We start from the raw sequence: 27,642 nt of genomic DNA, 5'->3' as shown, positions 1-27,642 counted from the left end.
CTCCTTTTCTCTTGCTCCTTGGTCAGCACAGACCAACCAAGAATTCGCTTCCAGGTCTTGTCTATCATTGTCTTCCAATGTTTCTCCCTAAGAAAATGTTTAGCAACTATCTTTTACATGGGAAATAGAGATTGACAGTAAAGGCCACTGTGGAGCAAAGATAAGTATGGCCATGTTGAGAGTCAGTTCGTTCCCAAATAAACAATCTGGCCAAACTCCGAGAACCCAACCACTACCCCAAAATGTTCCATAGAGAAGTAACCCTAACAATGGAGGTGAAGTTCTATTCTATTCCTGAACATCCATGCAGATTTCTCAGTGGGATCTTGGTCTGTACGCCTTCATACAGTTATGTAAACAAAGGTCACAGTGAGAAGAATCAGCTTTCAGAAACAAAACAAGGTATACACAGCATGAGTCTCCATTACTGACCGTGTCTCTACAGCACAGGGGTAGTGGCGAAGGCAGCCCTTGGGTCTCTCGTCCCCTGTCCTTGGCTTTCTCCCCTCCTCCCACAGAGACAAACCTACTCTCTGCTTTCTATCCTCCCCCTGTACTTTACATCCAGAGAAGGCTGCTCAGTCTGGCTCCTTGGGTCACAGCATTTGAAGCAGCAGTGTTCAGTCTTGTCTGGCCCAGTTCTGGCTTCACCCATTCTGTTCAGAGACCCACAGACAGAGGCAGACATTGTCAGTCCTTCCCTCCACGGGCCTACAAGTGCCCAGGGCTGATCTTTGGGTGAAGCCATTGGAGAAGCTTGTCACAAGCTCATCAGGAGTGTGGGGCCCTGAGAGACTTTTGGGCGAAGAAAAGCCACCTCTCCACCTCCTTCCTCCTCACTTAAGAAAGCGCGTTGATGTGCAGATGCTATCAGAGTAGATGACAGACTGCTCAGATTCCTTCCCGTTTCTGTATGAATCAGGAGTTATGGCAATAAGTTATCACTCTTCCGTTACTGCTGTCTCCTATGTCAGAAAAGGAACGGCAGTAACTTAGACTTCTCAAATGCACGGCAATAAAGCCCTTTAAAGAGAAGGAGAATAAAGTAAGTCCAGTGGCCGTCCACGCTGCTGGCTGCTGTACGGTATTCTACTACACTGTACTCCAGGGACTCTGTTGAAGCTGGCCTTCTTGCTGATGAAATGAAAATTTTTAAAAAGTACTGGAAAGGAGGCTTCATGAAGAGAACCATGCCAATCTTTTGAAAGAAAGAAATTTTGTCTAAGTCATAAATTCTAGAGGCTTGTCATATTAGCCATTGAGTCTAAGGGACAATGCAAGAAAAGCAAGCTTCATGAAAATCAGGAACATGTTGTGTTTGGGCCCTGTACTTGGGTTACGCCCTTGCCCCACCCCACCCCGCCCACAGTTGTCTTCTCAATAGATGATTGGGCTTAAACCTGGAAAGTGAGCCTGAGGCTGATATACATCGTTGAAGCCGGTGTGTGTGTACCACACTTACCACAGGTCCAGCCCAGGCCAGTTGGAGATGTGGAACAGATCTGGGGCCAGCTTAGGTTCGTATCGGTTAGAGCTCGCGTGATCGCTTCTGTCTTGAAACTGAGAATCTTGGGCGAGTCTCACTTGCAGTTTCTCCCTGTAGGAGTTCTTTGGAATTTATCGTCATGCGATGCTGTAAAGATGACAATCATTCGAGATGCTCTCTCAACCTTAACGAACACTGTGATCGTTCCACACTCTGGGTGGAATAACTCTTCCTTTGATGATGATCATAAAATTAAGTTTCAGACCTCGCTGGTTCTGCGGAACACGACAGGTTGCCTGAGGTAAGTACTTTCTTCCCAATTAATTACGTGGTTAACGAATGTGTGTCTTGCGTCAGTTGACTGTAGAAGGCGCTATCTGGCTAACAGTCCCCAAGGTGATGGTTCTTCTTCATAGCGAAGTGTGGACTTTGTCACGGCGTGAGGAAACATTGTGAGCACAGGCTGGTGGCCCCAAGGCAACAGTTTCGCGTATGACTCTTCCGTGAATTATTTAGAAAGGCCCATTCAGCCCAGCGGCACTGCGGCAATTCCAGCATGTTCTACTGTAGTAGCCTCTTCTCTGCCTATCACAGACTTATTGTAGACCTACAGCCTGGTTTTTTTTCAGTTCCATTATGGTCACTGACGTTCTGGTTTGTTTTGTTACTTTTAAAGAGAAGTGAAGAGTTGTGTGACTTAAACAACTATCGCTCTTGAGTTTACAAAAAAGTTGGCCCAATGCTGTCCCATTAATTCTTACCTTTAACATAAAATCTGTGGTTCTTTTCCCTTTGAGGATCAGCTCCTTGTTTGCTTACCCAGTCCTGTTTGATGTTGGTCCCCAGCCTCGTGTTGCTCTGGGCACATGAAACAAGCCTTGGTAGAATGGCAGGGGACCTGCAGAGCACAGTGTCCCAGTTCCACTGTGAGCTTTAGTGTTCAGCTGCAGAAGAGAGGAGATGGTACTGTTGTGCACAGGGCCCTGAGAGTTCAATTCCCAGCCCTGAAAAGAAAAACAAAAATAAGACATCTGAACTCCTCCGGGACAGTTTGAGCCATAGGGAGAAGGGCCTGTGCTTCTGTTTCCAAGCCTTCTGCACTGTGGCAGGAGGAACTCGTGTTCTTGTTCCTGGGTGGCTCACGTAACCTGTGGTCAGCTGGAAACAACGTCCCATCCTCACCCTAGATTCAGGGAAGTATGGCACCCCCACACCCCCAACGCCTTTGGCATTGAATACCTAGATCAGGGTACAACCTTGACTCGTATGTGACCTGCTGTAGTCCTCGGTAAATGCCACTTGTGTAAAACCAGTATGGAACAAAATGAGCTGGGTCCCAGCTGTGAGGAAGACACAGATAGGAAACAAGCAGATGATAGTGGGCACCAGAAGAAAAATCATGATGAAGAAGTATTGGTGAATCCCGTGGTGGTCGCTTCCTACCTCAGAGATCCACATTAGAAGCCGGTCTTCCCACTTTAATGATTTAATGAAGGAAAAACCCTCACAGGTGTACCCAGTGATTTGGGTTTTAGTTAATTCAAGATGTAGACAAGTTGACAACCAAGAACAGCCATCACAGCCTATATATGGAATACCACAGAAGCTAACTCATCTGAGGGATAAGGGTCAGGAGCACAAGTCACTGGTCATGTAAAGAAATGGACTAACTCTCTGAGCAAAGGCTGTGGATGGTGTCAGATCTCTGATGAAGGGAAGAAGTTTGTCATTTATTTCAACTGCTATGAAAAACCATGAACATTTTAAACAGGGAGGGATGGGGAGGGCTTTTCCTGTTCTGCAGAAGACTGAGCGGAGACAGAAATGGAATGAGATTAGACTGTTAGTATGGTCCAGGCATGCTATAGGCAAAGCCCAGACCAGGGGCTGCAGGTGGGTGCCTTTGTGAAAAGGAGCTTACTAATGGATTGAAATAATGGGGGGAGGGGGTTACACCTCAGTCTTTGACTGACCTGCTGGATGGAAGTGCTGTTGGAATCAGGGAAGATGGGAGTTGCTAAGAGTGTTGGCCATGTTCATATTGAGAAACGAAATGCTATCTATGTAGTAAAGTCAATAAATCAGATACATGTATTCTTAAGAGTTGGATGAAGATAGACGTCTGGCCATCATGGGTCATAGATTGTGATAAAGAAACCAAACAGAAAAAAAAAAAGGTACCCAGAAAAGTGAAAAGATAAAGGCAAAAGGAACCAAAGTTAAGGCCAAGGGAGTTTGCTCTCAAAAGAGGCCAAGGAAAGCTGGAAGCCCAGGGTGAAAGGGGAGGAGTCGGCTGTTGAATGACAGTATGATGATGCACAGGAGGTCTCTCTGGTTCAGTTTTACAATTCCCAGTTTTCCTTACATCAGTATTAATTATCTTAGAACCCTTGTAAACGGAACATAAAAATAAAGACTTATAATCAAAAATGCTATCCATTTTTGAGGGAAGGCAAAGAAAACAAAACAAGACCTCAAGTAAATGAGACCCAAAATAATTTTGAGGCCTTTTGTTTGCTTGGGTTCAATTCCAAAAGGAATTGAAGGGATTAAAAGTTGGGGCTGTTTGAGTTTGTTTGTTGATGATTTAAGGTTTTATCTCATGTGGCTCATTAACATAATCAGATGTGAATATATAACTAATAGCTAACGTAAAAGGAAAAACAGACCCCAACCATTATGGCCGTTATCCTGCCTTCTATGTGGTAGCCACTTTTCCATTTGCTTTAATGTACAGTTCATTTCTTCCTCATCACAACCCTGAGACAGCTGTTTCTATTTCTTCCACTTACCTGTGGTGAGGCTGATGAAGCTAGCCACTAAATAATGACTTCAGCAAATATTGGGGTTGTGTTCACCGTCTGTGGGTATGACATTCTGGCCAATGTCGAAAATGCTTCGGCTGTCCAAGTTCAGGCTCCGAAGTATCTCAAGTCACCGTGCAGTGGCTGCTCTCTGGCCGCCATTTTCAGGTAGGGTTCTTCAGGTTAGGCTTGGGTGAGTCGTTGATCTCAGCAGTTCCCACGTGTCTCCACCCATGCAGGAACCTCAGCTCTGCCGGGGAAGAAGCGCGCAAGCACATGCGGTCCTGTGAAGGGCTGGTGGACTCGCTGTTGTATGTGATCCACACGTGTGTCAACACCTCGGATTACGACAGCAAGGTCAGTTCTGAGCCGCCTACACGCCCAAGTGGTGGGTGACATTTGAATTCAGTTGCTTGCAGTCAATCCAGCCTCTGAAATACTAGAGCATGGAGCTGCTCTCTGGATCACAGGACGAGTGGCCACTTAGCAGGCCTGGAACCATGGAAACATGGTGACTGTGGTAAAGGACCTCCCACGGGTCCAGCATTTCTCTGTGGTTTCCAGGTGACAGCCCTGCACTCTCTTCCATGCCACATTTCCTGTTCCTAGACACAGACACAACTCAGCCCCACCCCAGATCTTCTGTGCCTTCCTGTTTCCTCTGTGATACTCTAGTAAGTTCTGCCCCAGGGCCTGTGAAAGACAGGCAGACAAAGCCAGAATAGCAGGAGTTCTGAGGTGTGCGTGCTGTGTGAGGTGAGACCATTGGTAGATCTTGGGTCTGAGAGAGGAGAATGAGCCATCACCTTGGGGAGAATGGGTGTGGGTGGGGCAGGCTAACACCCAAGTTTTTGAGCCTCTTTGAACCAGAAGACCTGCAGGTGAAATTGAGAGAAACAGCAAGTTGGGAAGGAGAACTTGCCAGGCAGGCAAGCCTTAACCTTGACTTTAGACACCTAAGTGGCCCCTAATTAATACCTAAAGTACGAAAACCCAGATGCAGATGGAAGAATGTCCCCAGAAGGAAATTAGAGCGTTCCTCAGAGATGGGAGATAAGAAGCTGAGGGGGTAGCAGAAATCAGGCCTGGTGACAGGACCGGTTCCCAGACAGGGAAAGGGGAGCACTACTGTCCCGCTGAGGATCTGCACAGGCCGGGGTGTGGCCGCAGCATCAGGAGGGCTGTGTGGCACTGAACAGGCATGATGTGTCTAAGTCAGCACAGCCCGAGCTTCGGTTTACAACTGCACTCCGGCCCACAAAAGTGCTTGTCCGTCTCTCCTTAGATTGTGTCATGTCCACGTACATACAGCAGGACTTCCCTTTATTCTGCGCTTATTCCCCATTGGTGTGTAGAGTGCCAGAGTGTCTGGGGTGATGTTTTTAATTACACACTGTGTTGGCTTTCAGACAGTGGAGAACTGTGTGTGTACCCTGAGGAACCTGTCATATCGGCTGGAGCTGGAAGTCCCGCAGGCCCGGCTGCTTGGACTGAACGAACTGGATGACTTACTAGGAAAAGAGTCTCCCAGCAAAGACTCGGAACCAAGCTGCTGGGGGAAGAAGAAAAAGAAGAAAAAGAGAACTCCACAAGAGGATCAAGTTAGCATTTTATTTCTGTACAGTTTTATCTATTGGAGAATGAGGAGTACATCATTGGCAGCAAAGATTGTTGCTGCCTAACTGAGTCCAGCAAGATGAATATTGTCCGCAGTCAGATGTCGTTCGCTCCCTTTTCACTCAGTGTGTGCCGCTTGTCTTTCAGTGGGATGGAGTCGGGCCTATCCCTGGACTGTCCAAGTCCCCCAAAGGGGTGGAGATGCTGTGGCACCCGTCGGTGGTAAAACCCTACCTGACTCTGTTGGCAGAAAGTTCCAACCCGGCCACCTTGGAAGGCTCTGCCGGATCTCTCCAGAACCTCTCTGCTGGCAACTGGAAGGTGGGCTGTTTCCTCCTTGTCCACATTTCTTTCTGTCCCTGTGGTCAGACTGGCCATGGTGGTGGAAGGGGCACACTTGATTATAGGGTGTGTCCATAAAAGGGGGTTAAGAGGGTGTGGGGAGGAAATGAGTCCCTCCAGGCATCCTAAGAGGAATATGATAGAGCCCCTTCCCTGAGAATCTGACACCCATGAGCAACAGAGTAGTGTCCCCAGGATCCATGCTGTGTCGCCTGGCAGGGAGCAGGGGAGGAGCAGGGGAGAGTGGAGTTGAAGGCTTCCTGCAGGGTGAGCAAACAGCCTGCAGGGTCTGAGGTTGGTGTGGGGAGGAGGTAACCAAGAGATTAGAGGGATAGCAGGAGAAAGGTCTTTGAGGGAAGGACATTGTGGGTTCAGATTGCAGGCTGCTCTAAGGCAAAGCAGACAGGACAAGGAGTGGCTGCTTCGGAGCTGACCATGGCATCCAGACCTGGGGGCTGAGCTTCAGGAATGGGACCTGGCCACAGGGGAGGGAGCACTGAACTTTTAAGCAGACAAAGTGACAAAAATAAGATGATGCAGACACTGTTGTCACTTTTGTGGCTTTACGGTGGGGATGGGGACAGGGAAGAGTAGAGCTGGGGTTCCTTGTGGGATCCAGTGCCGCACACATCACAGTGAGAAGATGGGGTCAGGCAGTGCTGGTGTGAGCACCCCACATCCCTCAGACTCCTCCAGAGCATGGGAAGTGTGTCCTTACCATGTACAGCCTTGGGGATGTGGAAATGGTTTCCTGTTGTTACCACCGTGTCTGAGAACTTTTGATGTCACCTCTCGTCGTCCCAGGATGTCCTTGTGTGCGTGGTGACAGGGTGATTATAATGCTTGTTCTGGCTCCTTGTCCCACCCCACCTAAAATGAGGCTTTTTGGGACCCTGTTCTCCATGACCGAACTCTGTTAATAGACACGGGACTGGATATGTCGCTCATTCATGTGGTCTGGTGTTAGCGAAGCATGTGTGGTTGTTTGTTTGCTAAGGTGCTAATAGCTTAGTGCTAGGGGCTGACTGAATTCTCAGAACCCCGGTTCCCAAGAGCTGAGGTGGAGGAGCCCGCACCTCAGCATCTTTGTCTGTGGGAGGAGATGAATATCAGGTGGTGGGGAGCACTGAGCCAAAGGACAAAGCGCAAAGACTAAGGACAGCTCCTGGCGAAGAGGCTTTTGCTGCATAGCCAAAGAGTCACTTCATGACTAAAATTATAATTAAAACACATGTGATTGAGTTTTGTAAAATTTAATTTCTGGGATTATTCAGTAAGTTAAAGTCACATTTAAGATTCAAACTTTGTATTTAAGTGGTTTTTAATATCAAAAGTAGTCACTCAAAATCTCAGACCTTTGGCTAGTTAAGAAGGTCAGTTAAGAAGGCTTGTTGAGGACAGGAGCCTGATTCCCAGCACCGTATCAGGCGGCTCACAGCTGGCTGCCTGCACCTCCAGCTCCCGGGAGGCTGCTGCCCTCTTCCAGCCTCTTTGGGCGCTCACACTCACATAATTAAAATTTAAGAACTATGTATTTCTTATATATGTCATATATATGACCCGCAAGGTAGCCATGGCTACATATACAATCGAGGGACCACTCTCTGGGGAAAGGCTCTCTGGGTTGGGCAGGGCTGGGCAGTCTCCGGTGCCTGCAGTTTCAGGATGTTGATCACACTGCCCCAGTGCTGTCTGCAGTTGCAAACCTCGAACTGTATTTCCTCCAACTGTATTTCCTCCCTGTAGATTTCATTTGACTTGGAAAATAAAAGCTATCATTTAATACAATGAATGCTAATTGAATCTTTGAAAGGCATCTTTTCCTGCTACATATATTATTAAGATAATCTGCTCTGTTAGAATTCAAGAAACTGGGCGGTCAATCATGTATTTTAACCTTGACAGAATTCGCAGAGAGCCAATGGATCTGTCTTCATGCTTTGTCAGCAGTAGGAAAATATTAGCTATTATTTACTTGAGCAACTTCTTGGGATTGTCCTGGTCTATTTTGTAACATTACTTTGCTGTTGTTTCTTTAGTAGCTTGTACTGCTTTCCAGTTCACAGGGTGCACAGAAGTAGCCGTTAATGTTGAGGGAGAATGCCTTTGCACCCAAACCTGCCTTGGCTGTAGGTATGAATTACAGAGCCTGGTGTCTGTGGAGAATTCCCTTTCTTCTGAGTACAGGAATTTTTCTAGCAATCTTTTCGACTGGTTACCAAACTCCCAATATTGTTGCAGCATGTACTAAAAAAAAGTCAGCTCAGTGGAGCCAGGCTCCCCTCTAACGGATGCCGAGGGGCTGGCTCTGCCAGCCTACTTCTAGCCTCTGGACCTGGCGTGGGGCCAACTCAAAGAAAACGGGCTCCTTCCTTAATCGTGTTTCTATATCTGAGTGTGAAAATAATCCTGTGTTCTCTGTCTTGCACAGAAATCTGACAGATGGTGGTTTGAGATCTTTAGGCTTTGAGGGCTTTCTTTAAATCAGCCATCCCAGCCTGTCTCTCGCCCAAATGGTGGCACTGTTTTAATCTCTAGTGGAGAGAAAACATACATTCATTTATCTTTGCAGATTAAAGTAGCGCGTGAGACTGGATCGCCACTAATGCCTTTTTCTGCCCACCAGTTTGCAGCATACATCCGGGCAGCTGTCCGGAAAGAGAAAGGGCTCCCCATCCTTGTCGAGCTTCTGAGGATGGATAATGACAGAGTTGTCTCTTCTGTGGCCACCGCCTTGAGGAACATGGCACTGGATGTTCGAAACAAGGAGCTCATAGGTATGTGACTGGTGACAGGGGACACCGCAAAGGAAGGAACTGGGGTAGTTACAAAACTCCACCTGAGCCTGCTGTTCCGTCCCTGGCGTGTCTGGAGCCCCTGCTCTTCCGCTACTCCTTTTCAACAAGAGGCAGGCTCAGTAATTAAACATTGATCTGAGAAGGTAAATTTTCAGGACAGTCAGATCGCCAGCACTGTTTGATGAATTTGGTGTCATCATTCCCTAAGAGAAGTTATATCCCGAGCAGCAAGAACAAGAAAAATTTTAATTTCCTTTCCCATTATTTGTGCTGATAGCTGCGGATTCCCCAACACTGTCATATTCTAATAAGAAGCCGTGTGAATACTGTGTAGCTTTCCCTCCCCAGTCTGTTTGAATGCTCACCCAGAGACAAGCCACTGTCATGCCATCCCACGGCAGGGTCAGGATGGAAGGGTCAGAAGGACTAGGCTACCAGGACACAATATTTTAGGAGGCTTTTGCTTTTGGGTCTGAGAGAGCACAGCAGCACATCTAGAGAGAGCGCACAGCAGGACATCTAGAGAGAGAGAGAGAGCACAGCAGCACATCTGGAGAGCCAAGAATGAGATTCCATCAGCTTTGCACACCAGGCAGCTTGCTGGTCTCTAAGCACTGCCCTATCCCAAACAGTCTGAGGGGTGACAGAAAAGGGAGCTCCATGGGCTGGAACCTCCCTTCTGAACCTTCATCTCATTGACCTCATAGCCCAGAATGTCCTGTGGACCCTGCCACTTGCTACTCGGTTCCTGCTTCTGGGTGGTACTAGGAGTTACCTCTCTGTTAGTGTCTGGAGTGTCACTGTTAGAGGAAGTAAGGACAGTACCCTCCATCCACTCAAACATGGGGAGGATGGATTTTTTTATGGATTTTTGTGAACTTAGACCCAATTTATTTTAAAATACACATGCTATGATAGAAAGAGGGAGGCAGGGTTGGAGAATAGAGAGAATGAGAATAATATTTGGCTTTAATATTATTGTGTTCACCAGGCAGTGGTGGTGTAGGCCTTTACTTAATCCCAGCATTTTGAGGCAGAGGCAGGCAGATCTCCAAATTCAAGGCCAGCCTGGGTCTCCAGATCAAGTTCTAGGACAGCCAGGACAACACAGAGAAAGCCTGTATTAGGGGAAAAAAAAAAAAACAAAAAAAAAAACAGCTATAACAACAAAAAAAGATTAGCTGTGATCCTGGCCTGGTGGAGCAAGCCAGTAATCACAGCAATCACAGCTACTTGGGCAGCTGAAGCAGAAAGATGATGAGTTCAAAGCCACCCTGGCCTACAGAGTAGGTTCAGGTCAATCTGCAGTGGTGAGACCCATCTCAATGTTAACAAGAGGGCTGCAGTGCAGCTTCCTGGTAGACTACTGCACAGCATGCACAAGGGTCTAGGTTCGAGCCTAGTCCTACAAAAAAAGCGCAACCAAAAACTGAATGGAACACAGTGACTTGCAGGTGGAGCCCTTCTCGCCTGGCCTGGCAGAAATGCCGTTTTAAATTATTAATGTCCAGGCGAATGTTTCCTTTCTTTGAGGCAGATCAGCCCTGCAGGGAGGAAGTCTCACTGAGCCTCTCGATGGCCCAGCCCTGCCCAATTCCCATGCGTCCTTCAGAGTCCCCGAACTAGACTTAGAAGTTACATCTATACTCTCTGAATTTCTTATGAGAAGACAGGTACTCTGTGTTTCCACTGCTAAGACACGTGGCTAGTCACATGTCATCACACATCCGGCCATTTGTGAGTATCCAGAAGTCACCATCGTCCAGACCCACGTTTGTCTTCTGGTCTTCCAGAGTTGCTGCTGTCTCCCCACTCATAACCACCTCTGCTCTTCCGAGCGTTGCCTGTGATGTGCAGGACATGACACGTGTGCAGTCAGGACCCGCCTGCTGCCTCCACACTGCAGAGAATCAGCCCTTTGATGAAAGCCCGTTTTCATGGCGGGACCCTAAGAAAATATTTACTTTCGCCTTAGTTAATTACTTTTGTTTGTAGTGCATTTATCCCACTTTGTCAGTTAGTAATTGAAATTGAAAAAGCAGGAGATAATCTCTGTTTGGGTGTTTATAAATTGCTTCCCTGGCTGAGACACACTCCCTCAGCCCCATCTTGTCACGTGCTTCACTGTTATTGCTTGGTACCTGGAGGAGATAATGTGTCTTTTAAAGACACTGGTCTATGGTTAACTGCTGGTGCCAGGTCAGCCGACGTAACCTCAGCTTTGTTAAAAAAGTGGGTGGCTGCTCTCAGCTAACTCGCTAGACTCACCCAGAAAGATTTAATGCAAAGTATTTTTGGCAACCTTAGTTGGCCCAGATTCAAAGTTTTTTTCTAAAAGCATTGAGCAGAAATTGAATTTTGATACACTGGAACCAAGAATAAAATGTCCTAATATTTCATTACAGCCGTTACTGTAGAATATGGCCCGAAATCCAGTGGACTCCTGAGCACTGATTTATGTTCCTTCCAGCAAGTGACAGTAATGTTTCCTAAAGCGGTCATTTGCTCAAGTGACGTGACAGTAAATGTTCCCTCAGAGTCACGCCACGTCTGTGCATCTCTTCTTGCTGTGGGCTTCCAACTTTTTCCCCTGTTCACGTCTCTTTTGAAGTTTGTTTCGTAAAACCTTCACATTATCAGGATTTTCAGCCACAGTAACAGAAAGCTGGCGCCTGTGAAAAGTTGACCCCTGGTCTTGTGCACCCGGCAGGGAAATACGCCATGCGAGACCTGGTCAACCGGCTTCCTGGAGGCAACGGCCCCAGCATACTGTCCGATGAGACCGTGGCAGCGATCTGCTGTGCTCTCCACGAGGTCACCAGCAAAAACATGGAGAATGCCAAAGCACTGGCGGACTCGGGAGGGATAGAGAAGCTTGTGAACATAACCAAAGGCAGAGGAGACAGGCAAGTGTGTGGTGTTTCTGTAGTACCTCAGTCCCTGGACTGTCTTGGGGTGAAGGCCTTTGTGGTGGATGTGTGTCTATCGTGAGGGTTTCTCACATGCTGACTAGCTCAGCAGTGGCCTGTAACGGTGGGAATGAGTTCCCTTTACTATGGTGTACCTTACCCCCTTTCTGACTTAGTCCGCTCACGTTTCTGTAACAAAATGCTGTGGGCAAGGTAGCTTATGAACAATAGCAGTTTATTTCTCATAGTTCTGGCACCTGTGAAATCAAGGATCAAGGCACCAATATTTAATGTCTGGTGTAAGCCTCTTTCTGGTTTACAGAGAGTGACCTATTTATTCTCACATGCAAGGCCTTCTTCCGAGTGGCTCTTCCCAAGGCTGCCCCTCCAGCCCCGTCACATTGAGAGCTAGGACTCGTACATAGGAACTTCGGGGAGTTGCAGACCCCGGGCTGTGGCCATCTCTAAAGCCAGTTCGCCAGGGTGCTGACACTTGTTCATGTCAACTCCTAGGAGAAGGGGACAGTCAGGGGCACCGTTCCGTTTGCACCTTGTGCTCTGCTAAGCCTGAGTCCCATTCTGCAAGTATGTCTTTTTAAATCCTCGCTTTGGAGATCGATGCTGCAGCCGAGTGCCCAGAAAGCATGAAAACCTCCACTCTGCATGAGTGTGCTCTGGGCTCGGTCACATCTCTCCCTCTGCTTTTGGATGACAGTAACAGATGAAGCTGCACAAGTGGGCAGAACGAATCAGTAGCAAAATAGAGGCTTCTTGTCACAGGCTGTAGCTGTGCCTAAATCTGTCTTAGTGTCAGATCAGCAAATGGAAATGGGAATTCCAGTACCTTCTCCAAACAGTAGGTCAGCAACCTCTCTCCACCCCATTCCCCCCACGTTCTCTCTCTGACACTGACTCCCCTCGTGTGTTATTTGAGTCCTCTTGCATCCTCACTCCCGCAGAGGCTGGGACTTTGTCCTTTTGTCTACTGTTGTATCCTTAACAACAAGAAGAAAGCTTGGCCCTGGTAACGCACGGTGCGTGGGGACGCTTTGTTAATTAGCTAGATGGAAGGCAGTGCTGGGATTTACGTTACAGCTGATAACACTGAAGGAATTCTTCTTAAAATAGAGGAAACCATAGCTTCCCTGCTAGAAGCCTCATCTCTCAGCATAAACAGTCTTGCCTTTCAGCCTCCTTATTTCTCACGTTTTTACATTTCATTAGTAACAAATGCGTAAGATCTGTTTGTTTCTTTGTTTTGATTATTTTTTTCTTTTCAAATAGGCTGACCTTAAACTCTCTATGTAGTCTAGGCTGGCCTCAAATTCATAGCAATCCTCCTGCCTTAGTCTTCTGAGTTCAAGGATTACAAAAGTAAGCCACCACACCCTGCCTTTCCTTTTAAGAAAATGAAGCATTTCAGGCAATTAGATCCCATCCGCTGGCTCCCTCTGCCATCTTTACACACACACACACACACGGTCATATGATCACCTTACACAGTCTTAAAAGTTTGCCTTGTAGAAATGCTGAGCCAGTGACAAGGCATGCATGAATTGCATTTGCACATGTATGCAATATACACATAAATATGTAAGTCTAAGTCTAATCTCTTATTCCAAACCAAAGATTCAGAACATCTTGGACTAGGCAGAGCTGGAAAGATGGCCCGGTTAAGTGCATTCACTGCTCTTGCAGAGGTCCTGGGTTTGGTGTCCAGCACCCTCTTCTGTGCTCTGAGGACATCAGGCATGTACATGGTACACATGCATACATGCAACAACACTATACACATTAATAAAAATAAATACTTTTTTTTTAAAAAGGAAAAGGAAGAAGAAAGTCTTGAACCAGATCAAGTTGTAGTTGGTTTCCCTGCATCTCTCTTCCCTCGCGGTTCTTCCCCCATGTTTATTGCCTTCTTGCATATCCAGGCGCTGTTCTCAGTGCCAGGCTCACAGCAGAGAGCAGATCACAAGCAGCGTTCCAGGGCCAAGGCAGATGAGGTGCCCCATGAATAACAGCAGCAGAGCTCGGTAATGCTGCCTACAGGGACAAACGACAAAGTCAGGGAAGGTGATAGCATGTCAGGAAACGGTGACCTGGGAAGGCCTCGTGGAAACAGTAGGGAGCAGACCTGGAGAAGGAGGGTCGGGCAGTGCAGCTCTCTGGGGCAGAAGCATAGAAGCAGAGAGTTCAGCAAGAGAACAGTGCTGGGACCGGGGAAGAGCAGCAGAACCCAGTGTGGCTGAGACAGAGCTGGTATGACAGAGGACGAAGGGGATAGTCAAAGAGCAACAGGACCAAGAAGCAACAGGACCTTGTAGGTCAGCTATCTCCACCTCTGAGTGAAACCGAAGCTGTTGGAGAGCAGCAAGCATTGGCAGGATATGTTCTGTTCCCTTTGTAGAAAGATCAGCATGACCTCATTCACACACACCTACAGAGAGAGACAGACAGACAAAATACGAGGGAGCAGCATTTCTGATGGGGTTGAAAGACAGCTCGATAGGATTTACTGGTGGATAAGTGAATGGCAAAAGAGGGGATATTGTGAATGACTCCCAAGGTTTTATTCACAGAGGTAGGGAAGTCTGCCAGAGACCATCACGAATTTGCTTTGGAGATAAACTACTAGACATCCAGTGTGGGCGTGGTCAGCGGGAGAGATGCAGGCTGGGGCCGGACCTACGCTCCAGCTGGAAAAGTACACTTGGGAGTCTGCGGTATCTAAATGACTTGTTTAGAAGATTGGCAGTGTTAGGGAGATAAGAGCCCCAAAAAGAACCTAGAAAGGAGTAGCCAGAACATGCGGTCACTCGCAGCCAAGTGGAAGGAGATTATGGAAAGTAGGCAAGAGTCAGACCCCTTCTTACTCAGGATGAGGTTGAGGCCTGACCATTGGATACAACAATAATGTGGAAGCCACAAGTTTAAGAGGAGATGGGAGGGGAGAAATTGGAGGTGTGGGTAACAGCTTTCAGGGGATCCCCCTGTGCTGCAAAGGTGAGAAGGCACCCTTGCCTTTCTCGGGCTTCCGCTTCCTGCACATATCCATCCGGCCCCTTCGGCTGCTGTTTCGCCGCCTGAGCCTCTCGGCAGGAGTAGCCATGTTCATGTATGTTCATTAAATCTCCATCTCTCCCTAGATCCTCTCTGAAAGTGGTGAAGGCGGCAGCCCAGGTCTTAAATACATTGTGGCAGTATCGGGACCTCCGGAGCATTTACAAAAAGGTAAACATCCAAGGGAGTTGTGCCTCGATCAGCATTCCTCACAGTGCACATTCTCCATCACTTACTGCAATGAAGTGCTGTATTCCTTCTGAGATGTTGCTTTCTCCCTTTTAACTCCAGGATGGGTGGAATCAGAACCATTTTATTACACCTGTGTCCACGCTAGAGCGAGACCGATTCAAATCACACCCTTCTCTGTCCACCACCAACCAACAGATGTCGCCCATCATTCAGTCAGGTCAGTGGGCATTTGTGCAGCAGAACATTGTTGGGGGCGGGAGCTGAGCGGGAGCTGATGCAGCCTGTCCCCTTCAGCACTGCCCATCAACCTAAGAGCCTGCTTTGACAGTTGCACTGCTGAGAGCCCCGCTTTCTTCCATTTAAAAGATAATACAGCTTACATCTGCTGCAGTGCATTTAAAAGGGGGATGGGGGACCTGTCTCCACACCTGGATGCTGCTTCACAAACCAGACGTCACTGGTTTGGGGCAGGGGCAGGACCCTGGTATCTGCATTTGACCATCTGGACCCATAAGCTGGTGGAGGGTAATTTAAGAGCACTGGCTGACCAGGAATGTCATTGTGATCTGCCAACCCTGCATAGGTTTAAAGTCTCCTTGTTGTTGCTGCTGCTGCTGTGCTGTGGGCAGAGTTTTTTGGGTTTTTTTTCTTAGTTTTCTTGGTGAAACTTCTCAGGAACAGGCTCCTTGAACCTAGGCCTTTCTAGCTTTGCAGCACTTTCCAGTCCCCTGCTTTGCAAACTCACGTCCCACCACCACCCCTCCCTCACACTGTGGCTTTCTAGAAAGTTCCTAGACTTTAAGCTGAGGTCTTAGCAACTGTGCCTCCCACCTGTTCGCTTAATGAAAAGAATGTTTTGAGTTTCACACTAAATTACATGTAAAGAAACCTTGTGATTGCAAAGTCAAACCAGGCCCATGAATTTAATTCTTGTCTGGATGAAACAGGAAAAGAGATGCTTCTTACTTTGATTCGGCTTTAAACCACGCATCCCCACACATACTGTCTGTTGTCGCCCACTGTGCCACCTCTGACAGTCCTATTTCTCATGGGAACAAATGTGGACAAAAAGACTAATATCCCGCCAAGGGGCTCTAGCCACGTGATTGAATGGCTATGTTGAGTTTCTTGTTGTTTAGTTTGGTGTTTGGGTTTTTGGGGTTTTTTTGTTTTAAACATTATCTACACCTACTCTGTGTGGTAGATATGTCTTGCTTTAAAATTATGAGCTGTTTTATTCAACAAGAACTTTGCTTGTTTTGGAAACCTCTGATAGATAAGCCCTTATACTATTCTTTTATTAAAAATATTTAGTGTGTCCGAGGACTTGGGAATAGGGATTGTCGGAAGCTAGTAGGGGTGGCCACCAGAAAAGGGGCTTACAAGCAGACACAGAATCATCTCAAATGGATTAACACACAGCTACTTTGCAATGGATTTGCTACATGAACCTTTCAAACATACAAGCAGAAGTGCTGGTGGCCCCATTCCAGTCCCTAGGTGGGACTGTCTCTCAGGTGTCTAAGGGCTGATCCTCCTCCAGCCCTGGTGAGGGATCTGCTTATGGGCATATCCCCTGCCTTGGTAGTGTCACCCCAAAGGGAAGCTGGTCTCTCCTGCCCTGCCTTCTTCCCAAAAAGTGTCCTAGCACAGAGACATGGCTACATGGGTCCAGATGTCACCCTCGGGGGTATGGGGACGTAGGGTATGTTCATGGTCCTTGGGTCTGGCTGCTCTCCACCCTCTAAGAGCTGATTTGACTGTAGCATTGCTAATAAGCACTTTGTTTTCTGGAGCTGACAATCTGACTTCTCTCTCTCTTTTCCCCCTCTCCTTCCTTTGCCTCTCCCTTCAGTTGGCAGCACCTCCTCCTCACCAGCACTGTTAGGGATCAGAGAGCCTCGCTCTGAATACGATAGGACCCAGCCACCTATGCAGTATTACAATAGCCAAGGGGATGCCACTCATAAAGGCCTGTACCCTGGTAAGATGCCTGTTGGGTGTGTGATGCAATACCTGGAGGGACCACATTTCTGGGCACTCAGCCGGTGTCCTGGGAACTAACTAGCCCGTGCACATATGAGATGGTCCCCCAGCAGCAAACCGTGTCCCTGTCTGTCCCTTCCCTGCTACTTTCGGGGTTGTTGCCTTTTCTGCTTATTTTAAACTAGTCCAACTGATACAGTGATATGATGGCCACCGATAAAAGAGGGCTGAATCCAGTGGTCACTCTGGCTGCCCCAAGTGCCATTCCCGTGCTCCTGTCCCTTCCTGCTCCAGCATGAGTTCCTTATGTACGCATCAGAATCAGGGGCCCAGTGTCGTTCATGGGCCCGCATAGACCCTCCAGACTGGCTCCTAGTCTTTAGTTAATCAGTTTCTAAACTCACAGAGATTAACAGCAGTTGAGCCCGTTTACATTTCCATGGAATAGAGTATGAGTGAATTACAGACTAACTTATGATTTTTCCCAAGTGTGGTTATTTTTTAAGAATGAAATAATATTATAGTATTAATAGTTTTATATCCAGTTCAGAAAAATGTGTATAAAAATATTTTAAGGTTGCCAACCCAAAGGTAATTGGTCCATTCTCAAAAATTTAGCAAATTAAAACTACTCCAGAACAAGTCATGAGCTACTACAAAACAAAAAGTACTTTTTCCTCAAAATAACAAAAAAAGAGGAAGGGAGGGAAAAAATACCTATTTATTAAAAGGAAAGAAATGAAAGCTGATGGCAGCTTAACTACTGCTGGGGGAGGAGTCTGAGTTTGCTGTTGTCTTTGAAATTGTGATTCCACAGAACTATTTACTAATCAAGTATAGTTACCATGGCAATTAATAGCTCAGAAAATTGCAGATGCTACATCTCAAATACCAGGCTCTGCGTGGAAGGGAGCACACATAGGAGCTGAAGCGCAGGCAGCCGCGGGTCTGCAGCAGCCTGCTTCATCGCAAAGACTGCCTCCTGAGCGTGCACCCCTTATCCTTGCTTGCTTCAATAAACTTAATTTGCTTGGAATATGCTTTATTTTCCTTATTAAAAAATTAAAACCTTTGCTAGGTTTAGCAGTAGTAGAAAGGCAGCTGGTGATGTCATCAGGAGTCAGCTCTGGGCTCTTGGAGACACCTGCCGAATCCCCAAGTGCTTCTCCATCTACTACATACTTAACCATGGCAGACCCAGGGACTGTGCCTCTGTGTAGCTCCCTGCTTTGAACACGCCTGTGCCTGCCCCTTCCAGAAGCCAGGGTCTGACTCGCAGCTGCTCTGAAGGCACGAGATGCATGCTGATGTTGAGTTCTCTGATTCACACTGTGGCTCAAGGCCCTGGCAGAGTGATGTTCCTCAGCTCAGCACGGGGAGCCACGCTGCTGCTCCGAGTCTATCACAGAAGCCCCCAAGACTGAGCAGAGCTTGAGACGGCCCCTCTCTGGATGGGCCCTGCATTCTCATGCTTCTTGCTACCACACACACACACACACACACGGCCTGTTTTTGCTGCTAGCCTCCCAGGCCCGGGATATACTGTCCATATCCAGGGAGCCTGGGCTGCTGCCCTTCTGCCTATGCTGGCACTTAGGAAGGCAGGAGCTATACAACCTGGTGGACTGGTATACTAAGCAATAGATTTAATAAACTCTTTTCTTACAGGCTCCAGCAAACCTTCACCAATTTACATCAGTTCCTATTCGTCACCAGCAAGAGAACAAAATCGACGGCTACAGGTGAATCCACAGTGTCATTTGTACAGAAAGCTGGCTAGCGGTCACACCACACCGTAAGGGGGCCACCTGAGGAACGCTGCGCAGGGTTTAGATACATTGTTTCCATCAGAGCTTCTGAGACTGCAGGCCTGTGATGGGGAACCTCGAATGCCTGCTCTTGGTCCAGCAATTTCCCTCTCTCCTCCCTCCCCCCCTCCATTGACCTATAAAGCCTCTTCCATCCTTGGAGGAGGCAAAGTTGGTGAGAACACCTCACGCCCTCTTTGCTCACTCTGGGCACTTCAGCCCCCGAGCTCTGTGGTTTAAAAACTGAACCTGCAGCCCATTCCTGAGAGAGTTGTGTTTAGAACCCCCAGACTCTGCTTCCGGGGCGGGGCCTTCTCGAGCCACCCTCAAGGACTGTACCTGCCACACGCACCCTTCTCAACCACAAAACCAGGGTTTCTCAGCCAGACCTGCATTGTGTCCTTCCAAATAAGGCCTCTAAGACCTCTATCTACACCATGATCTTTTTTATGTAAATAGGAAAAAATATGAGTAGTTTATGCTCTAGTTTTTGGTGGTTTTGTTTTGTGATTGTGTCTCACTATTGTTTCTGCTGAGCTCAAATTTTTGAGCTAAATCAACCCTCCCTTTCAGTCTCATGAGCAGTCAGGGTGACAGGCATGCAAGACCACACCCAGCCTATGCTGTTTCTTTTGAAGGCAAGAGAAATCTAGTTCTGCCTTCAAAAGAGGAGATACTTAGCTAAGTATATATATATATTTTTTTTTAACTCTGAAATACCATGAGGTTAGAATGAGTTTAAGACAGATGCCAATACCTATATGGTAAATTCTTAAATTGTACTGAATTGGGGGGATTTGGGCAATATAAAGACAGACAGTCGTAAGAGCTATGACAATTTGCAGGCATGGTAAGCACAGAAGGAAATGGGGACCAGGTGCCCTGTCCACACGTCCTCTTCAGAGGACCTCAGTGGCACAGCCTTGCCTCCAGAATCGTATTTGCCACCATGTTTCTGCAAATTGTTATCTTCCTGCCTTGTGATTCTTCATCCTCTAATGAGTTCATCAAACTACCTAATGTCTTAAAAATGAGTGGTGAATTCAAATCTTAATCAATGGAGTAAATGTTTAAAATACAATCCTATCACTACAGTTATCTGAGTATCTCAAACCAAATCCCCACCCCTCAAGTATGCCCATGATATGCTTAACTTTCCTGTGCAAAAGCCGCCTCCTCTTTGGGTCCGCATCTGACAGGCTCCTCCACATCCTATGCCACCTCCCACAGAAGGCCTAACCTCTTCTGGGGCCTCAGACCGGGCTTGAGCAAACAAAGCCAGCTTGTGTATAAACATGATTTAAAAATCCTCCCTCCTGTGAGCAAACACGGCGCACCCCTGAAACAGCGTCTTCCCTTGAACCCACAGAGTACTTGAAAATGCGAAGCGGGAAGCCCTCGTCAGTGTTCTTTAAGTGTGTTTTCCTTACTTGCCTTTCCATTCTGCCAGCAGCACCAGCAGCTGTATTATCAAGATGACACCACCAGGAAGCCCTTGGATGCATACAGATTGTACCTGCAGTCTCCGCGTAGCTATGAAGACCCTTATTTTGATGACCGAGTTCACTTTCCAGCTTCTACTGATTACTCAACACAGTATGGACTGAAATCGACCACAAATTACGTAGACTTTTATTCCACTAAACGACCTTCTTACAGAGTCGAACAGTACCCAGGGTCCCCCGACTCCTGGGTGTAGCATCGAAGACGCCTGTCGGGGAACTCTTTCTTTGTAACTTTGCTTGGACTAAGGTGAAGAGTCTGCCTTGCTGATCTGATGATGAAATGCGGAAGTGGAATGGAAGGAAAGAGTGAGGAGTGTTGATTTTCTTTTGAGGAATTTTCAGGGAAGTGAGGAAACCCTTGGGAGGGGACTTTCTAAGCTCTGTGTAGGTGTTAGGTCTAATTCCCGATAGATCCTCGTGGTGACGGTGTGGGTGATGTGGTGAGCGGTTTGAGACACGGGTGAAGATGGGGTATGTGTAGGTCAAATCAAATTACAGATGATTTTTTTAATGTGAATAAAGTTATGTTCAGATAGTTTGTACAGAAAAAAATAAAATGGATGCCCTTCATGTTTTATTGCTATAACTAAATGTCAAGATTGTATGCTATTATGTCTTGTAAAAATTTCTTCTGTTGGTGTAAATATGGAAATGCCACATTGGTTAAGTGCCATCATTTGTAACGCAGTGTGTCATTTGAAAAGAGAGTTGAAGAACTGACAGCCTAAAACACAAACGGGAAACCCAAGGAACTATTAGCGGTTGACCGCCAACTCTGCCATCCTGTTTTCAGTGGGTAGTGAGCCCTGGAAGCCCCTAGCTGAGTGTGACAGTGGCGCCATGCTCATCCCGCCTCTTTCACAGACAGGTCACTGCCATTTTCTATGCACATGGAAGAATAATAAATGTGGAAACTTCATCCTGGAAGGTGTGCTCTGCTCCCCTTTGTCTGGCTGTGAGGGAAAACGCAGATTGAGCAAATCCTTTGTGAGATGGGCTGGCCACACTGGGCATTAAGGATGTGGCTGCTCCCTTACTTGCCTGAGTATGTGTATTTCTCAAGAGTTTTTGTTTTTGTTTTCATTTGATAGCCTGTGCAGTGTTAGCAGTTTTGCTTTGTGCAGCCTACTAGATGTATTTAGCATCTCTTTTCGCCTTAGGGAAATTACATCTGGCATCTTGGCCATACTGCCTTGGCAAGGACCACTTTCACCTACAGCATGACGTTTTGGAACTAAGTCATTACCTACGGGCAACTGGGCATTTGCTTGCTTGGCATCAGTGTGTTAGAAGCCGGCACTGATCCTAAATATTGTGCTGAGTGCTGACTTACACATGGCCTCAGGGAAGTCCCCACAGACACAGTAGGCATGTCCCCGTGCTACCATGCAGCATTGTGACTATGGAAAGAGACCCAAGAAAAAAAAACAGCCTAAGGTTAGGATTCAAAGTAAAACAAGTCCAAGTATAGGCAAGAAAATAGGTGACATCTACAAACGGCAAGCCTTTCTGAGCTTTCAGCTCTCCAGAGAACACCTAAGATATCTGACGGGGTCATGCTGTCACGTGTGCCCTGTTTGGACAGAGGAAGTAGCCTTCCATGTGACAGAGGTCACTACTGGATGTTCCTGAGGGACTGGCACAGACCATTGGCATCACACCTATTTGATCTCACATTCCAGAACCTGGTTCCTTGGTCCCTAGGTTTAAGTGAAGTCTGATTGCTAAGAGTCAGGAAACCTGGAGCCTCCAGAGCTCCAGGAACCATTTCTTATAGTGACTGTTTTGGCACTTACTGCCTTATTGCAGCTAATGCAAATCATAGTTGGGAACTCATTTGGGCCTCCCTCCAGTGTGACTCAGTGTAACCAGAAAGGGGCCATGGTGAGGACTGGGCAAAAGATCTGAGGCCTTTGAACAAGTTATTGTGACTGGAGAAAAGAAATTGCAGGCAGAGACTCGCATCCTGGATCATGAAGATAGGCTGGCCCCACCCAGTGGCGAAAAGAAACATGACCCCCAAGAACTATTGAGTCATTGTTGCAATCCTGACAGTACCAAATAGCATCACCCCACAGTGAGTGGTGTGTGGTTCTGCAGAGCCAGAGCCAGCTGAGAATAAGGTCTGAACAGAGCCACGGTCAGAAAGCTAAGCCAAGGCTTATGCACCTGACTCCACCTTCCAAGCATCTGAGCAGCTTCCTGTAGGTGAGGTTCCAGCTGACCATGACCAACAGAACACATGGTATGGACCAACCCTCAGTCCTTCCTGCTAAAGAGTTCCCTGGGTTAGTGTGCGGTGCTGAAATGTGCAGACCGCTCATTTCCTGGATACCATCCCGTTCTACAGCCAAAGCGTTTAGACTTTGGTGGCAGGATATGGAGTTTGCGTAGGAGAGTGGAGTGAGTGTGGAATATTTTCACAGAACAGTCTTAACCTTGAAAAGCCATGAGACTTTTTCTTTTGGAGCGTGTGTGTGTGTGTGTGTCTGTCTGTATGTGTTGCCTGCATGTACATATGTGTGCCACATATGTGCCTAATACCCACGGTGGTGAGGCAAAGGCATTAAATACCTTGGAACTAGTTATGGGTGGCTGGGAGACAATATGTGGATGCTAGGAACAGAATCCAATCCAGGTCCTTTGCAAGAACAAGTGCATGTAACTGCTGAGCCATCTCTCTAGCTCCCTAGAGCATATGTTTACCTATGTCTGTTTAACATTACATCCTTTGAAGACCATGGTATTAGAAGTCATGACCACATAGCACCCCCATCATTAAGCCCTCCCTGGTCAGCGTTTGTCCACTTAATTGCTGATTCTTACACTAAGTTTTTGAGTACTAAGTGCTGATGGTTACAGAAGCATGATCAGTTCACCCTCACAATCAATGTATACTCCATCTTCTAAGCTCTGAAACAAACGAGTAAATTTCTACAGGTCACAGCCAGTAAGTGATCAAGGCAGGGGGAGCCCTCTGGCCTAAACTAAATGCTGGTGGCAAATTCAGGCATTTGAATTTCAACTACATACCATCTATTAGACATTGTTCATCACTACCTTAAATTTATCAAAGGAAACATTATCTGATGTGGGGTTCCCCTCTATATGCTATAAATGTGTATTATTACCATTGTTTATTAAAGAAGCTGTTTCAGCCAGTGGCTTAGTAGATAAAGCCAGGCAGGAAATCCAAACAGAGAGAGAGAGAGTAGGCAGAGTTAGGGAGATGCCATGTAGCTGCAAAAGGAAGACCCGGAACCTTCCCAGTATGCCACAGCCTCATGACAATAAACAGATGAATAGAAATGGGTTAATTTAAGATAGAAGAGCCAGGAATATGCCTAAGCTATTGACCAAGCAGTGTTATAATAGTTTCTGTGTGGTTTTTTGGGTCTGAGCAGCTGGGAAACAAACGAGCAGTCTCAAGTCTACAATTATCTGTAAGTTAAAAGTAATCATAAATTGAAAATGTTAGGCATGCAAGATAGTTGAGCACATAAAGTGCTTCCTGGGCAAGTTGACAACCTGAGTTCAGTCCCTCGTGGAAGTAGAAGAGCGGGGATTTCTGACCGCCACATGCATGTCAGGGCACACATGGCTATACACATACACAAGCATAGACATTTAAATATTTTAAATGAACAGCTATCAAAAATTATTTTTTTCTATTTATATTTTTAGCTTCTTTGTTAAAAACCAGGTGTTTATAGGTGTGTGAATTGATATCTGGGTCTTTGATTTGATTCCATTGGTCCTCCTGTCTGTTTTTATGCCAATACCAGGCTGTTTTCATTACGATAGAAAAATATGAAGTCATTACCTATAGTAGAGTTTGAAGTCAGGGATTGTGATGCCTCCAGAAGTTCTTTTATTGTTCTTTTATTTTGGCTATCCTGCATTTTTTGCTTTTCCATATGAAGTTGAGTGTCGTTCTTTCAAGGTCTGTGAAGAATTTTTCTGGGATTTTGATGGGCATTGCATCAAAATGCCCATCTGTAGATTGCCATTTACTATGTTAATTTTGCCTACCTAAGAGCATGGAAGATCTTTCCATTTTCGGGTGTCTTCTTCAATTTCTTCAAAGTTTTAAAGCTCTCCTCAAACAAGTCTACCACTTGTTTGGTTAGAGTTACTCTGAGATATTTTATGTTATTTGTGGCTATTGTGAAGGGTGATGTTTCTCTGATTTCTTTCTCAGCCTGTTTATCATCTGTATAAAGGAGTGCTACTGATTTTTTCAGTTAGTCTTGTATCCTGCTATATTACTGAAGGTGTTTATGAGACAGATGTAGGAGTTCCCTAAAAGAAGTTTTTTAAATCACATATGTAAACTATCATGTCATCAGCACATAGTGAGAGTTTGACTTCTTTTCAAATTTGTATCCCCTTGATCTTTTGTTGTCCCATTGCTCTAGCTAGAACGCATTTTCAACAAATGGTGCTGGCATAACTGGATATCAATATGTAGGAGAATGAAAATAGATCCATATCTGTTGCCATGCACAAAACTCAAGACCAAATGGATCAAAGACCTCACATAAAACCAACCACACTGGATCCCAGTAGCACAGACACTGGGAGAAACAATAAATGGAACCTGCTGAAACTGAGAAGCTTCTTTAAAGCAAAGGACATTGTCAACAAGACAAAATGGCTATCTACAGATTAGGAAAAGATTCTCACCAACCCCACATCAGACAAATAACTGATCTCCAAAATATACAAAAAAAACTCAAACTTGCCATCAAAAGAATAATTCAATAAAAAAAAAAATGGGGTACAGACCTAAACAGAACTCTCAACAGACGAATTTAAAAGAGCTGAAAGACACTTAAGGAAATGCTCAGCATCCTTAGCTATCAGAGAAATGCAAATCAAAACAACTCTGAGATTCCATCTTACACCTGTAAGAATGGCCAAGATCAAAAACACTGATGGCAACTTATGCTGGAGAGGATGTGGGGAAAAGGGAACCCTCCTGCATTGCTGGTGGGAATGCAAACTGGTACAACTACTTTGGAAATCAGTATGGTGATTTCTCAGAAAATTAGGAATCAATCTACCAGCAATACTGCTGTTGGTTATCCCAAAAATGCTCAGTCATACCACAAGGACATGTGTGCAACTGTGTTCATAGCAGCATTATTTGTAATAGCCCAAACCTGGAAACAACCTAACCCCTTGACTGAAGAATGGATAAAGAAAATGTCATACATTTACACAATGGAGTACTACGGTGATAAAAAATGACGTTTTGAAATTTGCAGGCAAATGGATAGATCTAGAAAAAAACATATTGAGTGAGGTATCCCAGACCCAGAAAAACAAATATATTATGTACTCACTCATTAAGTGACTTTTAGACATAAAGCAAATAAAAACAAACCTGCAATCCACAATCCCAGAGAACCTAGGCAACAAAGAGGATCCTAAGAGAGATATACATGGATCTACATAGGAAGTAGAAAAAGACAAGTTCTGAGTAAATTGGGAGTGTGGGGGTCACAGGGGAGGGAAGCAGAGAAATGTGTAGCTCAATAAATTTTTTTTTAAATTAAAAAAAAAATAAAAATGTACCCAACTCTATCTTGTCCACCATGATGTCACATAAGCCTCTCTGTGAGAGATTTCAATCCTGATCACTCCACTATGAATGCTGGCTCCTGCTAGACTGGGAACTCATTCTGTGAGCTGTCTATTAAGAAAGGCCCCATTAAAACAAAATCTGTCGCCATGTGACTCTAGCATCATGAGGCCTCGGTAACACCCTTAAATCAACACTCTTGCCAGGCCTTCAGATTGGGGCTTTGTTTCCATGATCAAGCTGGATCACAGAGAAAAACATTTGAAAACTTGGCCATTACTACTCATTCATTCAATGATTCTGAGTAGCACTGTTTATAGTAACATTATTCCTAATAGCAAAAAACTGGAGGCAACACAACTATACACCAGAAGATTGGATAAACAAAAATTTTATCCAAGAATAGGAAAAACTGACATATATTTGTACCATAAAATATTAGTCAACAATAAACAATGAGCCACAAATATGACCTGGACGCATACCAAAAAACATGTTGTTCAAGAGAGGAGACTGGCAGAGGATACATGCTGAAGGATTCCCATGTAAGAACAGGGAAAAACTCCCTGAAGGTAACAGGGACCACAGAGGTAGGTATGGGCAAAAGCTATTTGGGATGGGTGGAAATGTCCTCTGTCTTGATTGGGATGGCAATCACACAAGTGCATACATGCAGCAAGACTTCAAACTAGACACATCAGATCCACATTTCACTGTGCCAAATTACATCCGTAATTACCTCCAAAACCTTCAAAGGAAAAGAGAGAGGAGTTGGGAAAAGGATCTGCAGAAGTGGAAAGGACAGAAGAGTTGGGTGAATGTGATCAAAAGTGTGTACATGTATAAAATATAGTAAAACCTATTGTTATGTATAATTAGAATATGCTAATAAAGCTACCTCAATGCATTAACAATAGTCTGTAAAGAAATAGCAAAGCCTGAGACATAGTTTAATGACCTAGCACTAAAGTTATAATTATTTGGCTCTTCTGAGTTAAGAGAAATGCAATTGATCACATGTACTTGTGGCACGGTTGAGCATCCTTTGGATATATACCCAAAAGTGGTATTGCTGGGTCTTGAGGGGGGTTGTTTCCTAAATTTGAGAAATTGCCACATTGATATCCAAAGGGGCTGTACCAACCTGCATTCCCACCAGCAATGTAGGAATGTTCCCTTTACCCCACATCCTCTCCAGCATAAGTTGTCATCAGTGTTTTTGATCTTGGCCATTCTTACAGGTATAAGATGGAATCTCAGGGTTGTTTTGATTTGCATTTCTCTGATGGCTAAGGATGTTGAGCATTTCCTTAAGTATCTTTCAGCTATTTTTGATTCCTCTGTTGAGAGTTCTCTGTTTAGATCTGTACCCCATTTTTTTTTTGTTGAATTGTTTGTTCTTTTGATGTCCAATTTCTTGAGTTTTTTGTATATTTTGGAGATCAGCCCTGTTTCTGATGTGGGGTTATTGAAGATCTTTTCCCACTCTGTAGGCTGACATTTTGTCTTGGTGGCCATGTCCTTTGCTTTACAGAAGCTTTTCAG

General features: G+C 45.8%; 1 protein-coding gene across 17 annotated transcripts in view; it reads left to right on the top strand.

Annotated features, from left to right (window-relative positions):
• The window catches only part of Pkp4 (plakophilin 4), a 212,554-nt gene extending 191,125 nt beyond the window's left edge, over positions 1-21,429 (top strand). For 9 of the 17 annotated variants that reach the window (XM_057754810.1, XM_057754808.1, XM_057754803.1 and 6 more), the window contains 11 exons: positions 1,604-1,787; positions 4,530-4,647; positions 5,700-5,891; positions 6,055-6,228; positions 8,876-9,026; positions 11,758-11,953; positions 15,106-15,190; positions 15,311-15,428; positions 17,067-17,195; positions 18,866-18,939; positions 20,456-21,429. In XM_057754810.1, coding sequence (XP_057610793.1) covers positions 1,604-1,787; positions 4,530-4,647; positions 5,700-5,891; positions 6,055-6,228; positions 8,876-9,026; positions 11,758-11,953; positions 15,106-15,190; positions 15,311-15,428; positions 17,067-17,195; positions 18,866-18,939; positions 20,456-20,704 — 1,670 coding nt within the window. In that variant the 3' untranslated portion in view covers positions 20,705-21,429. The remainder of the gene's footprint in view (positions 1-1,603; positions 1,788-4,529; positions 4,648-5,699; positions 5,892-6,054; positions 6,229-8,875; positions 9,027-11,757; positions 11,954-15,105; positions 15,191-15,310; positions 15,429-17,066; positions 17,196-18,865; positions 18,940-20,455) is intronic. The other 8 variants (XM_057754812.1, XM_057754811.1, XM_057754809.1 and 5 more) reach the window with 3 other exon arrangements.
• Positions 21,430-27,642: the final 6,213 nt, after the last annotated feature.

This window comes from Chionomys nivalis, chromosome 22 (assembly GCF_950005125.1).
Source record: "Chionomys nivalis chromosome 22, mChiNiv1.1, whole genome shotgun sequence".
Classification (NCBI taxonomy): Eukaryota; Metazoa; Chordata; class Mammalia; order Rodentia; family Cricetidae; genus Chionomys; species Chionomys nivalis.
The sequence above is the reverse complement of the archived record's forward strand: the minus strand, read 5'-3'. Positions and strand labels throughout refer to the sequence as shown.